The sequence below is a fragment of the Trichomycterus rosablanca genome, chromosome 1 (assembly GCF_030014385.1).
Source record: "Trichomycterus rosablanca isolate fTriRos1 chromosome 1, fTriRos1.hap1, whole genome shotgun sequence".
Classification (NCBI taxonomy): Eukaryota; Metazoa; Chordata; class Actinopteri; order Siluriformes; family Trichomycteridae; genus Trichomycterus; species Trichomycterus rosablanca.
Genome location: NC_085988.1, coordinates 5,638,708 through 5,652,847, shown reverse-complemented (window position 1 = coordinate 5,652,847; position 14,140 = coordinate 5,638,708). Strand labels below are relative to the sequence as shown.

The window sequence follows — 14,140 nt, the reverse complement described above, 5'->3', positions numbered from 1 at the left end:
GAGTCTCACCAACAAGTACACACCGGCTACACACATAGACTGAACAAAAACATATAAATATATAAATTGCTTCCATTTTTCATGAGCTGAACTCAAAGATCTAAGACTTTGTCTATGTACACAAAAGGCCTTTATCTCTTAAATATTGTTCACAAATGTGTCTGAATCTGTGTTAGTGAGCACTTCTCCTTTGCCCAGATAATCCATCCACCTCACAGGTGTGGCATATCAAGATGCTGATTAGACATGATTATTGCACAGGTGAGCCTTAGGCTGACCACAATAAAAGGACTGACCACACTGAATTGTATTAGCATAAATAAAGTAAAATATAATAATAAGAGCACCACGACCTTGATCAGGCTTAATAAAGCTAAATGAATGAATGAGTTAGTATCAGTACTGACACTGCAGTCCAGTAGAGGCGCTAATAAACCTGAACGTTGTAGATCAACCAGCTCAATTCATACAGAAGAAGAAGAAGCTGCAGCAGCTGGTGTGTTTGTACTGAAGTGAATCATCTGTAAGTCAAATATTTATTTATTTATTTATTACACTTTAATTATTAACTACATTCTAATTAATAACAAAACTAGAGTTCATTATAAAATATCACTGTGTGGATTTAAGGTGGCTCAAACACATTGAGAATTTTTTTAGCAAAAAAAATGATGTATTTTAGAAGGTTTTTGTAACAAATGTTTTATGTCCAGCTATCTGGACATTTGGATTGAATGTATTGGATGTTGTTTAGTCTGTATCAGTATAACTTTCTGCATTGTTGGTGCTGTATCTTTTTCATGTATGTTAATGATGAGGTGCTTACATTACTAGATGATACTGCTGTGTTGAGAGGAGTGAGGATGAATATCAACAGCACAGTGATGGGGAGTCGAGTGATTCTGAGCCAGGATGTTAGATGCAGTGGGGCAGAGCACTTGTCAGTGGTGGGTAGTGAAAGCACCAGCTTACAGAGGTGCAGAAACCCTGGCTGCACCAAAACATCACGCATAAAATGTTTAAAATGTTTAAAATGTATTTTTCTGCATTTAAGTTCAAACTGCTTTTATGAGTTACACACAAGGTCCTGTTAAAAAAAAAGAAAAGAAAAAACTTAAAGCTGAAATGCAAAAGGTTTTGATTTGAATAATTTAGATATAATTTATTTTCAAAATATTTATATTAAAGAAAGGTATGTGGATAATTTAAAACCAATATTGACAAACTGTATATTCTGTTTTATGTTTTAGTAATGTTCCTTGTTTTTAAAATATATCTAGGAAAGGAAAGTTTGTTTATAAGAAAAGGGGAAATAAACACAGCTAAATGTTTTAATCAAAAAGTTTTTAAAATTAAAAGTTTTAAATTAAATATTTAAAATATTTATATAAATAATCAAAATGTACATTTTAACTTCTGTATAAACTAGTATATGCTTTTTAATATTATAAACATGTATTACGTTATACCATAAGCAGGGCTCTAGAGTGCGACCAATTTGGTCGCACATGCGACCTAATTTCTCAATGGTGCGACTAAAAAAATTCTGAGGTCGCACCGGTGCGACCAGCCGTTCGAGGGGAAAAAAGTCTCCGCTACTCTGAAAGTCTCCCTGTGGTACAACAGACACACATCAGGCCCAAATCATGGTCTAAACCAATCAGAGACAGTGAAGGGCGGGACAATATTGTAGCGGCGATATGTGAGCGACATTCAGCTCAGCCAATCAGAATGCAGCACCAGGTTTATACATGTGCGTTTCGACGTTCAGTTGGTTTAGTTTTGTATATGAGACTCGCCGGACAGTCCCAGCATTAAAGTTCGGTTTCTGGAGCTAGACAGTGAAGTCTACCTTGTCGTGTGCTTTTATTCCCACACCTCCATCACCCTCTAGTAGCAATAGGCTAATGCTAGCGGTAAAGTGCGGCGATAGCAAAAACACCACAATATTTTCGTTAAGTAAAATATAAAAATAACTAAAAGACAGTGAAATATTAGAATAAGTGTACCGCAGTAAGTGCACCGCAAGTGATTTTGGGAATCTGTAAAAGATCCAGTAAAGCCGATAATATAATGCACTGGATTTAAGATTACACTCTAACACTCTAGAGCCCCATACACACACACACACAAATATATATATACATATAATTTTAAATATACACACACACACATAAATAGATAGACACACATACATACACACATTTACTCTATTATTATTGTTATAATTTTTATAATAGTGTACTATAATTAGACTATAATACTATAATTAACTGTAAAGACCATGGGAAGACCATGGAAGTACATCTATCTATCTTTGTATTAGATCTTTAATAATGCAGTCAGCAGAAGAGGGACACGACACCCCGGAGGATCTACAACATGAAGGATTCCAGAAGAAACCAATAAAAAAGGAAGAAGATGAAGATCAGGACGGTGATTTCTTCTGTAAGTAAATATGGAGCAATGAGCCATTTCTCCACCAGCCAGTGTGGTACAGTACAGTGTGGTACAGTACAGTATGGTACAGTACAGTGTGGTACAGTACAGTGTGGTACGGTACAGTACAGTATGGTACAGTACGGTGTGGTACAGTGCGGTGTGGTACAGTACAGTGTGGTACAGTACAGTATGGTACAGTACAGTGTGGTACAGTATGGTACAGTACAGTATGGTACAGTAGTGTGGTACAGTACAGTGTGGTACAGTACAGTATGGTACAGTACAGTGTGGTACGGTACAGTGTGGTACGGTACAGTACAGTATGGTACAGTACAGTGTGGTACAGTACAGTATGGTACAGTACAGTGTGGTACAGTACAGTGTGGTACAGTACAGTGTGGTACGGTACAGTACAGTATGGTACAGTACAGTGTGGTACAGTGCGGTGTGGTACAGTATGGTACAGTGTGGTACAGTACAGTGTGGTACAGTACAGTGTGGTACGGTACAGTACAGTATGGTACAGTACAGTGTGGTACAGTGCGGTGTGGTACAGTACAGTATGGTACAGTACAGTATGGTACAGTATGGTACAGTACAGTGTGGTACAGTACAGTACAGTGAGGTACGGTACAGTATGGTACAGTACAGTGTGGTACAGTACAGTATGGTACAGTACAGTGTGGTACAGTACAGTATGGTACAGTACAGTATGGTACAGTGTGGTACAGTACAGTATGGTACAGTACAGTATGGTACAGTACAGTGTGGTACAGTGCGGTGTGGTACAGTACAGTATGGTACAGTACAGTGTGGTACAGTACAGTGTGGTACAGTACAGTATGGTACAGTACAGTGTGGTACAGTACAGTATGGTACAGTACAGTATGGTACAGTACAGTGTGGTACAGTACAGTGTGGTACAGTACAGTATGGTACAGTACAGTATGGTACAGTATAGTACAGTATGGTACAGTACAGTATGGTACAGTGCGGTGTGGTACGGTACAGTACAGTGTGGTACAGTACATTTTGGTACAATGTGGTACAGTATGGTACAGTACAGTATGGTACAGTACAGTGTGGTACAGTCAGTAGAAATAATAAGAGAATGTGGATAGTGGGATTAGAACCTATACTGTATTGTACTGTGCTGCTCCACTCCAGTCTGGATTTAAGGTTTAAATCTAACTGGGATTTATTTGTGATTGGAAAACCAAACCCACAATCTTACATTTCCTCCAGTTGTTGAGTTTCTTCTTCACATATTGGTGGAATTTCAGGTGAAGTCACTTTAATCCCTGTGGAACAAGTCATGGAACTCTTCTCCTCAGTGGACCAACAGTGTGGAGGTTTCCAGATGAAGCCTGTGAAGAAGGAAGAACCTGAAGATACAGATGAACTCAGTAAGACTTTTTTATCTTCAGCAAAATCACATTTTAATACAGATTCATTAATGTTTGAATGTCTTGGAGCATTTTTGCACTAGGAGTATAAATTGTAGTCCTGCTGCCGCTGCTACTACAACAACCCCAAATCATAAACAGTTGGGACAGTACGAAAAATGCAAATAAAAATGCAGGGTTTCTTACATTTACTTAGAATTTTAGTTGATTGCAGATAGAGAAACCCAACCAGGTGGATGGACTGGGACACCATCAACAGAAGGATACAACCTTAATAGGCAGAGACGCTGTAGATAGCTACAGAGTGCCTTGGATTAGCATGAATTAAGTGAGGGCAGCAATAAAGAGAATGAAGAGTGGAAGTCGTCCTAGATGACGTACCAGTGGAGGCATGAACTAGATTGTTCAATAAAATCTTTACATGTGAGAGGGGGCGGCACAGTGGCTCAGTGGATAGCACTATCGCCTCACAACAAGAAGGTCCAGGGTTCCATCCCCAGGTGGGGCGGTCCAGGTCCTTTCTGTGTGGAGTTTGCATGTTCTCCCCGTGTCCACGTGGGTTTCCTCCCACAGTCCAAAGACGTGTAAGTGAGGTGAATTAGCATGGGCACCCTGACTGATCTGCGGCAACAAACTGTGCTGCTCTGTGTATTCTGACACCTTTCTATCAGAACCAGCATGAACCATGTTATGCCTGGTCGGTGTGTGTGTGTAAATACGTATATGGTAATAGAATAGATTGCCTTTATTTGTCATGTATACATGTACAGGTGTGCAGTATTCCAGCTGTTACGCCCCTGGAGCAAACAGGGTTAAAGGTCTTGCTAAAAGGCAGAACTGGGATTCGAACCCTCAACCTTTGGGTTCTAGCCCGAAGCTCCTCCCACTAGGCCACCACTGTCCCACTCTACACTAGAGGTTAATGATGCTGAGAGCAGCAGTGATGATGATCAGCACCACTCTCAGCTACATGCACACATTGTGACATCATCATGATGACATCACCACACTCCACACCTCTGGTATAAGTTGCTGCGTTTCATGTGTTTGTGCTCATTTGATCTGAGACGCCGAGACAGTAAGCAGCATGAACATGTTCTCCTGTTGGACTCTTCCATCTGACCAAGACGAGCCGCACAGGCCGGTAAACGAACCGGAGAAGAAGGTAAAGAAGAGAAAATGGTGGCAGAGACGCCAGAAGGTGGAGATGCAGGACGTGGAGGGTGAGAAGGGAAACAGGGTAAAGGGTGAAGAGATGGGGCAAGGAGTGGAGCAGAAGGTTTTAGAGGACCAGGCAGACCAAACACCAAAGATGGAGAAGCAGCAGGTGGTTATGGGAAAAAACAAACCTGAGAAGAAGGTAAAGAAGAGAAAATGGTGGCAGAGACGCCAGAAGGTAGAGATGCAGGACGTGGAGGGTGAGGAGGGAAACGGGGTAAAGTGTGAAGAGATGGGGCAAGGAGTGGAGCAGAAGGTTTTAGAGGACCAGGCAGACAAAATACCAATGATGGAGAAGCAGGGGGTTCTGGGAAAAAACAAACCTGAGAAGAAAGTAAAGAAGAGAAAATGGTGGCAGAGACGCCAGAAGGTAGAGATGCAGGACGTGGAGGGTGAGAAGGGAAATGAGGTAAAGGGTGAAGAGATGGGGCAAGGAGTGGGGCAGAAGGTTTTAGTGGACCAGGCAGACCAAACACCAAAGATGGAGACGCAGGTGGTTCTGGGAAAAAACAAACCTGAGAAGGTAGAGATGCAGGTGGCCCCACGGGACCTGGTGGAAGAACCAGAACAGGTCGTTGTAAAGGACCAGAGGAGGAAACCAGTAGACAAGGTGGTTCTGGTTTGTGAGATTGAGATGAAGAAGTTAGAGCAGGTGGACCCAGTGGAGCAGGTTGAAGAACCAGAGCAGGTCATCCTGAAGAACCAGTGGATGGGACATGTAAAAAATAAGATTCATTGCATAGAGAATGAGATAAAGAAGGCAGAGGGGCAGGTGGTCCAGCTGAACCTGGTGGAAGAACCAGAACTGGTCATCCTAAAGGAGCAGGGGAAGGGACAGGTAAAAAATAGGGTAAGTTTTATAGAGAATGAGATGAAGAAGGAGGAGAGGCAGGTGGACCCGCTAAACCTGGTGGAAGAACCAGAGCTGGTCATCCTAAAGGAGCAGGGGAAGGGACAGGTAAAAAATAGGGTTAGTTTTATAGAGAATGAGATGAAGAAGGAGGAGAGGCAGGTGGACCCAGTGAATAAAACAGACCAGTTCGTGAAGGAGGAGGAGAGGCAGGTGGCCCCGCTGAACCTGGTGAAACAACCAGACCAGGACATGAAGAAGGATCCAGCAGCTTTGGAGGACAAAATATGGAAACTGAAAGAGCAGAACCTGGATAGAGGAAGCACTGAAGGTAAGTTTGAAGGATTGTATAGATAGATGGTGGTGATCTAATAAAGGTGAACATTAAAAATGGAATTAGGTTTCATTTCTCCATCAGATCCACTGAAGAACGTCTCCGAGGTGTCTTCAAACAAACCAGACCCCCAGCAGCTGCAGGACGACGTTCTTGTTCCCATCGTCGAAGCCCAACCTGAAGAGTCCGGGGCTCTGATGGAGAGCGCGTGTGAAGATGAAGGTCTGGTTTAGATTCAGAAATACACGTTATACACGCTGGGTGGAGTAACGCTGGAGTTTCCTTTAAAACGTGTGCATGACGGCTCTGTGTTGCTGTGTAGGTGTCCCGATGCCGAAGTCGAGGAGAACCAGCCTGAGAACCAAACGGTTCCAGTTCTTCAACGTCTGAAGCTGAGGTGGTGACGATCCGGAGATCATCCAATCACACGCCGACTTTTCCAACATCAAAATAACAATAAAGTGCCTTCATGAACATGTTGGTTGGTCTGATTTTGTGTACGTTGGGTATTGAGGGTCGACCGATGAATCAAATCAAATCAAGGTTTATTTGTCACATACATGGTACACAGTACAACTAGCAGTGAAATGCTTTAGTGACTGCTCCGCCACAGTCATTACAAAAACTACAAAATAGTTAAAAAATATATTATACAAAAAATATAGAATGTTTTTAAAGGTAAAAATAAAATTACCAATATAAAAACAATATAAAATTAAAAATTAACTATATAATTAAAAAAAGCAATTTAAAGTAAACATTAGAAAAATTATCAATATAATTAAAAAGAGCAATTTAAAGTGAACAAGTGTGTAAAGTGACAAGTAGTGCAGAAACTGTGCAACATAATGCTACATAATGCTATACAGATGTGCTAAATAATAAATACACAAATACTAATCTATACATATATATACACTTATATACTCATATACATATACTTATATACACATACATATGTCCAAATATATACACATACATATACGTATAAATTAGATTGTGCAAGTTGTGTAAATTGGTCCTAAATGCTATTTTAGTTGAGGACTCGAATAGCTTGTGGGAAAAAGCTTCTTCTCATCCTCTCCGTTTTGGCTTTTAGAGCACGAAAACGCTTCCCAGATTGTAACGAAGAAAACAGTCCATTACTGGGATGACTGGGGTCCTTTACTATCCTCCTGGCCCTTGTCCAGCACGTTTCCTGTATATGGACTGCAGGTCAGGAAGCTCAGTCCGTAGAGCCGCCCGTCCTGCTTGGTGCTGTTTCCGAACCAGGTTGTGATGTTTCCCGTTATGATGGATTCAATGGTGCAGATGTAGAAGTTACAAAGCTCCTTGGATGGTAGTTTGAAGTCCCTTAAGCGTCTGAGGTGATAAAGACGCTGACGAGCCTTCTTTGCCAGCGCAGTGGTGTGGCAGGACCATGACAGGTCCTCAGAGATGTGAACTCCAAGGTACTTGAAATTGTCTACTCTTTCCACTGCGGTGCCACTGATCATAACGAGGTGATAGTTCCTCTCCTGCTTTATGCTGCAGTCCACTATCAGCTCCTTTGTCTTGCTGACGTTAAGGAGGAGATTGTTGTCCTGGCACCAGTCCTCCAGGTGTTTAATCTCCTCTAGGTAGGCCCTCTCATCGTTGTTAGAGATCAGGCCCACCACAACAGTGTCGTCAGCCAACTTGACAATGGTGGTAGAGCTGGAAGTGGCCACACAGTCATATGTGTACAGTAAGTACAGCAGGGGGCTCAGGACACAGCCCTGGGGGGTGCCAATGCTAAGGGTGAGTGTGGGTGAGATGTGTTTTCCTACCCGCACAGCTTGTGTTCTGTCCGTCAAAAAGTTAGAGATCCAGTGACACAAGGATGGATGAAGTTCCAGGTTCTCCAACTTGATGGTTAGTTTAGAGGGGATGATCATGTTAAATGCTGAGCTGTAGTCAACAAACAGCATTTTAACATAATTACCCCTCCCAGCGTCCAGGTGTGTTAGTGTGGTGTGAAGGAGGTAGGTGATGGCATCATCTGTAGAACAGTTGTGGCGGTATGCAAATTGTAAAGGGTCCATAGAGTCCGGAAGTGATGAGGTGATGAAGTCTCTGATGATCCTCTCGAAGAACTTCATCACGACTGATGTCAGGGCCACTGGGCGAAAGTCGTTGAGGCAGGCTGGCTGGTTCTTCTTCGGGACTGGAATGATGACGGACTGTTTGAAGCACGCTGGTATGATGAACTGGCTCAGGGATAGGTTGAAAATATCTGTGAACACCGGTGCTAGCTGGTCCGCGCAGGCTTTGATGACTTGGCCGGCGATCCCGTCCGGTCCTGCTGCTTTCCTGGTGTTCACTCTCCTGAAAGCTCTCTGTACATCACTCTCCCTGATGATGAGGGGTCTCTGCGTTCTGACGAGCTCCGTCTGCATGCTGGTCACGCCGGTAGCGCTGATAGCATCGCTAGCGCAGTTAGCATTGCCGGCTGCAGCCTCAAAGCGAGAAGGTGTTCAGCTCGGTTGCCAGAAACGCGTCCGCGCTCACCAGTCTGGAGGGTGGGCTTCTGTAGTCCGTGATGGTCCGTAGTCCCTGCCACAGGGTTCTAGAGTCACTCTGCTGGAACTGTGTCTCTATTTTCTCCCCGTAGCGCCACTTTGCCTCCTTCACCACTCAGCGTACTCCGTAAGACGCAGCTTTATACTCCTCCATGTTACCGCTGATGAGCCCCGCGTTGTAGGCAGCGGTGCGAGAGTTCAGATTGTCGCGGACAGTTTTATCCACCCACGGCTTCTGGTTGGGAAAAGTTTTCACTACGGTTTTCTCCACCGTATCGTCCACTAGTTTCCCAACAAATCACACAACCACTTCCGTAAACACGCTGACATCATCAGCGGAGCTCTCTCGGAACATATCCCAGTCTGCGTCATCCAGAGCATCCTGCAGGGGAGCTCGGTGTGCCCTAGCCTTCAGCTTGTTCCTGACTCCGGCTCATTTTCCTCGGGGTCGTTTCGTGTTCCGTCCATTGTTGTCCCTCAAGATCTCCCTCGGCCACGATGGATCAGGAGTTAAAAACGGCAAAAGGTGAGTGGATTGTAGATTAATAGAAATAAGAGTGGTGAAAAGAAAAAGAGGTTAAAACCGATAAAAAGTTGCGAAATAAATAAAAATAGGTAAAAAGTTGTCGGAGCAGTCGTGACGGCAGCCGTCCTCACCATCTTGAATTTTACCGTGAGCATTCTGAGTTGGCTCACAAAAAAACAGTGCATCCAATTTTATATATATATATATATATATATATATATATATATATATATATATATATATATATATATATACACAGTGTATCACAAAAGTGAGTACACCCCTCACATTTCTGCAAATATTTCATTATATCTTTTCATGGGACAACACTATAGACATGAAACTTGGATATAACTTAGAGTAGTCAGTGTACAACTTGTATAGCAGTGTAGATTTACTGTCTTCTGAAAATAACTCAACACACAGCCATTAATGTCTAAATAGCTGGCAACATAAGTGAGTACACCCCACAGTGAACATGTCCAAATTGTGCCCAAATGTGTCGTTGTCCCTCCCTGGTGTCATGTGTCAAGGTCCCAGGTGTAAATGGGGAGCAGGGCTGTTAAATTTGGTGTTTTGGGTACAATTCTCTCATACTGGCCACTGGATATTCAACAAGGCACCTCATGGCAAAGAACTCTCTGAGGATGTGAGAAATAGAATTGTTGCTCTCCACAAAGATGGCCTGGGCTATAAGAAGGTTGCTAACACCCTGAAACTGAGCTACAGCATGGTGGCCAAGGTCATACAGCGGTTTTCCAGGACAGGTTCCACTCGGAACAGGCTTCGCCAGGGTCGACCAAAGAAGTTGAGTCCACGTGTTCGGCGTCATATCCAGAGGTTGGCTTTAAAAAATAGACACATGAGTGCTGCCAGCATTGCTGCAGAGGTTGAAGACGTGAGAGGTCAGCCTGTCAGTGCTCAGACCATACGCCGCACACTGCATCAACTCGGTCTGCATGGTCGTCATCCCAGAAGGAAGCTGACGCACAAGAAAGTCTGGAGGGTGGGCTTCTGTAGTCCGTGATGGTCCGTAGTCCCTGCCACAGGGTTCTAGAGTCACTCTGCTGGAACTGTGTCTCTATTTTCTCCCCGTAGCGCCACTTTGCCTCCTTCACCACTCAGCGTACTCCGTAAGACGCAGCTTTATACTCCTCCATGTTACCGCTGATGAGCCCCGCGTTGTAGGCAGCGGTGCGAGAGTTCAGATTGTCGCGGACAGTTTTATCCACCCACGGCTTCTGGTTGGGAAAAGTTTTCACTACGGTTTTCTCCACCGTATCGTCCACTAGTTTCCCAACAAATCACACAACCACTTCCGTAAACACGCTGACATCATCAGCGGAGCTCTCTCGGAACATATCCCAGTCTGCGTCATCCAGCTGTGAGTAGCCTGTAGCCTGTAGCCCTACACTGAAGCACTGTTCTCAGCTTAAAACATTCATGTTAAACTAACCAGCGAGAGTTAGTGTTGGTGTTGGTTATACACTGACCAGGCATAACATTATGACCACCTTCCTAATATTGCGTTAGTCCCCCTTTTGCTGCTAAAACAGCCCTGACCCGTTGAGGCATGGAACCCGCTAGATCCCTGAAGGTGTGCTGTGGTATCTGGCACCACAATGTCAGCAGCAGCTCCTTTAACTCCTGTAAGTTGTGAGGTGGGGCCTCCATGGATCGGATTGAGATCTGGGGAATTTAGAGGCCAAGTCAACACCTCAAACTGGTTGTTGTGCTCCTCAAACTGTTCCGGAGGCATTTTAGCTCTGTGGCAGGCCGCATCATCCTGCTGAAAAAAGACCACATATATCTGGGAACCGTCTCCAGGAAAGGGTGAACATGGTCTGCAACGATGCTTAGGTGATACGTGTCAAAGTAACATCCACATGGATGGCAGGAACCAAGGTATCCCCGCAGAACGTTGCCCAAAGCTTCACGCTGCCTCTGCTGGTTTGCCTTCTTCCCATAGAAGATTCCAATTCACCTCACTTGCACGTCTTTGGACTGTGGGAGGAAACCGGTGCTCCCGGAGGAAACCCACGCAGGCACGGGGAGGACATGCAAACTACACACAGAAAGAACCCGGATCGCCCCACCTGGGGATCGAACCCAGGACCATCTTGCTGTGAGGCCCATTTAGCCACCGTGCCGCCCCGTATATGCAGTCATTTCATTTCAATCAAAGCATCTCACAGCACTTCAATTGCAGTTCATCATAGTTATGGGAGGCAGCAGTGGCTGTTATTAGGGTAATGGCCGTTAACATAGGTGAGGTAGGTGTGTTGTCTGTGTTGATGTAAACAGAGAACAGTCCACTAAAGAAAGACTTTTGACGCAATAGTCAAATTTCTGTTTTTGCCACCTTTCATGGTAATCAGAGACAATGTCAATCTTGGAGAAAGGGTGGGTTACAACCACTCCTGTATTTAAGAAAACATTTTTATTTGGATAAAAATGCAGCTAAATAAATGATGCATATCATGGCAGTGAGCATTTGTGCCTATTTAAAATTAGACCACTGTATCGGGGGTGGAATAATGAGCCACATCTTCCTCTTGGCTCCCAGTGAAGGCTGACCCTGAAATGTTAACTGCAACACAACTGTGCTTTAAAAAGGTGCATTTAAGAGTCTAAATGTTTAGACTGCAGCACATGGATTTTTAGAGGTGCGTATCTGACATGGAGATGATCACAGTCAAACTCAATATGGACAGTATGGAAGTATTCCTCATTTCACCAATGTAACACATTTTATACTAAGCAAATATTCCATGTGGAGTTTAACGTTTACGTTTTTGACTGGTTTTAGGATTCGCCGCCACCGCCATGCAAAGTGTTTAAACATTTACATTTTCAGCATTTAGCAGACACTTTTATCCAAAGCGACTTACACAATAAACAAAACTCTGATGCTAATTATCCTAACAAAGTCCCTCCGGGTGTGTTTGCTTTGATTCACCTCATTGAAGCTGAACTGAAATATCTGTAAGCTCCACAGTTCAGTAGATTTACTTTCCATAACATTCGACTTTATTAATGTTCTTAATTATAGCAAAGTGAGTTTATTATGCTAAATGTGTAGTTAACTCGCTGCATGAAAACTATTAGATTTGATTACATTAGATTCAACTTTATAGTCATTGTGCCAACAAATGGCTAAGACCCTTAGGTTTTGCTTTCCAGCAATTACAGTATTGATGATGTAAATGACCCCGTTTAAAAAACAGTCATAAAATGTGTTTTATTTTGTTCATGGAAAGTTGCCATAGACAATGAGGTCTTCTGTCACTATCAATGAAACCAACATCACAAGATGGCTCCGGTTCCTCATCTATACAACATTAGGAATATTCGACCATTTCTCTCCATGGAAGCTACTCAGATTCTTGTCCAGTCACTCGTAATCTCACGGTTGGACGACTGCAGCTCCCTTCTGGCAGGTGCTCCAATGTCCACTATCAAACCCTTGCAGCTCATTCAAATTTCAGCTGCTCGCCTGGTTTTTAACCAACCTAAACACTGCCACATCACCCCAATGCTGCCACATCACCCCACTGCTGCGTTCTCTTAACTGGCCTCCTGTACCTGCCCGCATTCAGTTTAAAACACTAATGCTCACCTACAAAGCCAAAAATGGACCAGCCCCAAACTACCTTTGAGGTCTAATCAAACCCCGCTCTGTACAGTGCAACCCCGGAGCTACTAGTCTCGCTCGACTTGATCCTCCACCCAGAGCATCAAGGCTCTTCTCTGTTCTAGCACCCAAGTGGTGGAACAAACTTCCTCTGTCTGTCTCTTGCTGTCTTTAAAAAAACGATTAAAAACCTTCTCATCACCTCTTTACTGAGCACTTAAGCTGACTTGTACTTACTTACTAACACTCTTGTTGTTGTTTACTTAATCTAGAGTAATGAAATGTTTACTATGGGAGCACTTCTGTAAGTCACTCTGGATAAGAGCGTCTGCTAAATGCCGAAAATGTAAATGTAAACATAACGTTATAATCCTAATAAACAATCATTTGGTCCTCTTACTTAGTTTTTGGAGAAGTCTGACAACTTCTCTGATCCTAATCGTTTACATAAATGTTCACCCAATTGCTAAATGTATCTGCCATTTTTCACAATATGAGAGACTTTAGTATATTGTTCTTCACATGACCTGTAATAAAGTCTACTCGAGTCAAGTCAAGCATTGAAAAAGCCTTGAGGGATCGTACTTGCTTTCTATTCCTTCAGAATCCCTTGGTAATTCTCAGACTTTACAGGGCAGTTCTGACCAGTAGTGTACTCCAGAATGGTACTATGTCCCTGTCTTTCTTTTACCACAATTTGTCTATTTGTCTGTACTTTATCACAGGTCAATGGAGGGAAATGTTCTAGTTCCTAAAATATAAAGAAAGAAGAAAAAAAACAAAAAATATTATATTTCCGTTGGCAAGATGAGGTCGTCTGTGTTAAGGTCTTTTGGATACTTTGGTGCCTTATCCATGGATGGATATTTTCTTTTTTTTCTGCTTTACTACTATTTCAGTGGTTTTAAATAACCAATAACCGTTTCAGGAGCTCCAGTTGAGCATGGCCTCATGCTCTTGGGTTGTTGGTTTTTGTGTAAAGCCAGTACACATTGTACCATGACGGCACAACTAGCTGATTTGAATTTCTAAAGAGGATGGAAATCAGTGCTGTCCAGTCAGCTTGTTGTTATGGTGTGGAAAGAACATAGAGAAGGAGCAAGTGATATGGTCAAAGATCAGAAGAAACTCTGAGGAACCAAGACCTTTTTCTTCAACATAAAGGTACCATTTAATGCAAATCCTGATCT

The 14,140-nt window shown here is 43.2% G+C and overlaps 2 protein-coding genes across 2 annotated transcripts in view; both read left to right on the top strand.

Moving 5' to 3' along the window:
- The window catches only part of LOC134325618 (zinc finger protein 239-like), a gene marked incomplete at its 5' end in the record, with an annotated part of 55,102 nt that overhangs the window by 17,286 nt on the left and 23,676 nt on the right, over positions 1-14,140 (top strand). The window lies entirely within an intron of this gene.
- Positions 4,642-6,724, top strand: LOC134317084 (cilia- and flagella-associated protein 251-like). The gene is made up of 3 exons (XM_062997779.1): positions 4,642-6,247; positions 6,335-6,472; positions 6,573-6,724. Exons 1-3 carry the CDS (start codon positions 4,936-4,938, stop codon positions 6,638-6,640), a joined length of 1,518 nt encoding a protein of 505 aa, XP_062853849.1. The 5' UTR covers positions 4,642-4,935; the 3' UTR covers positions 6,641-6,724.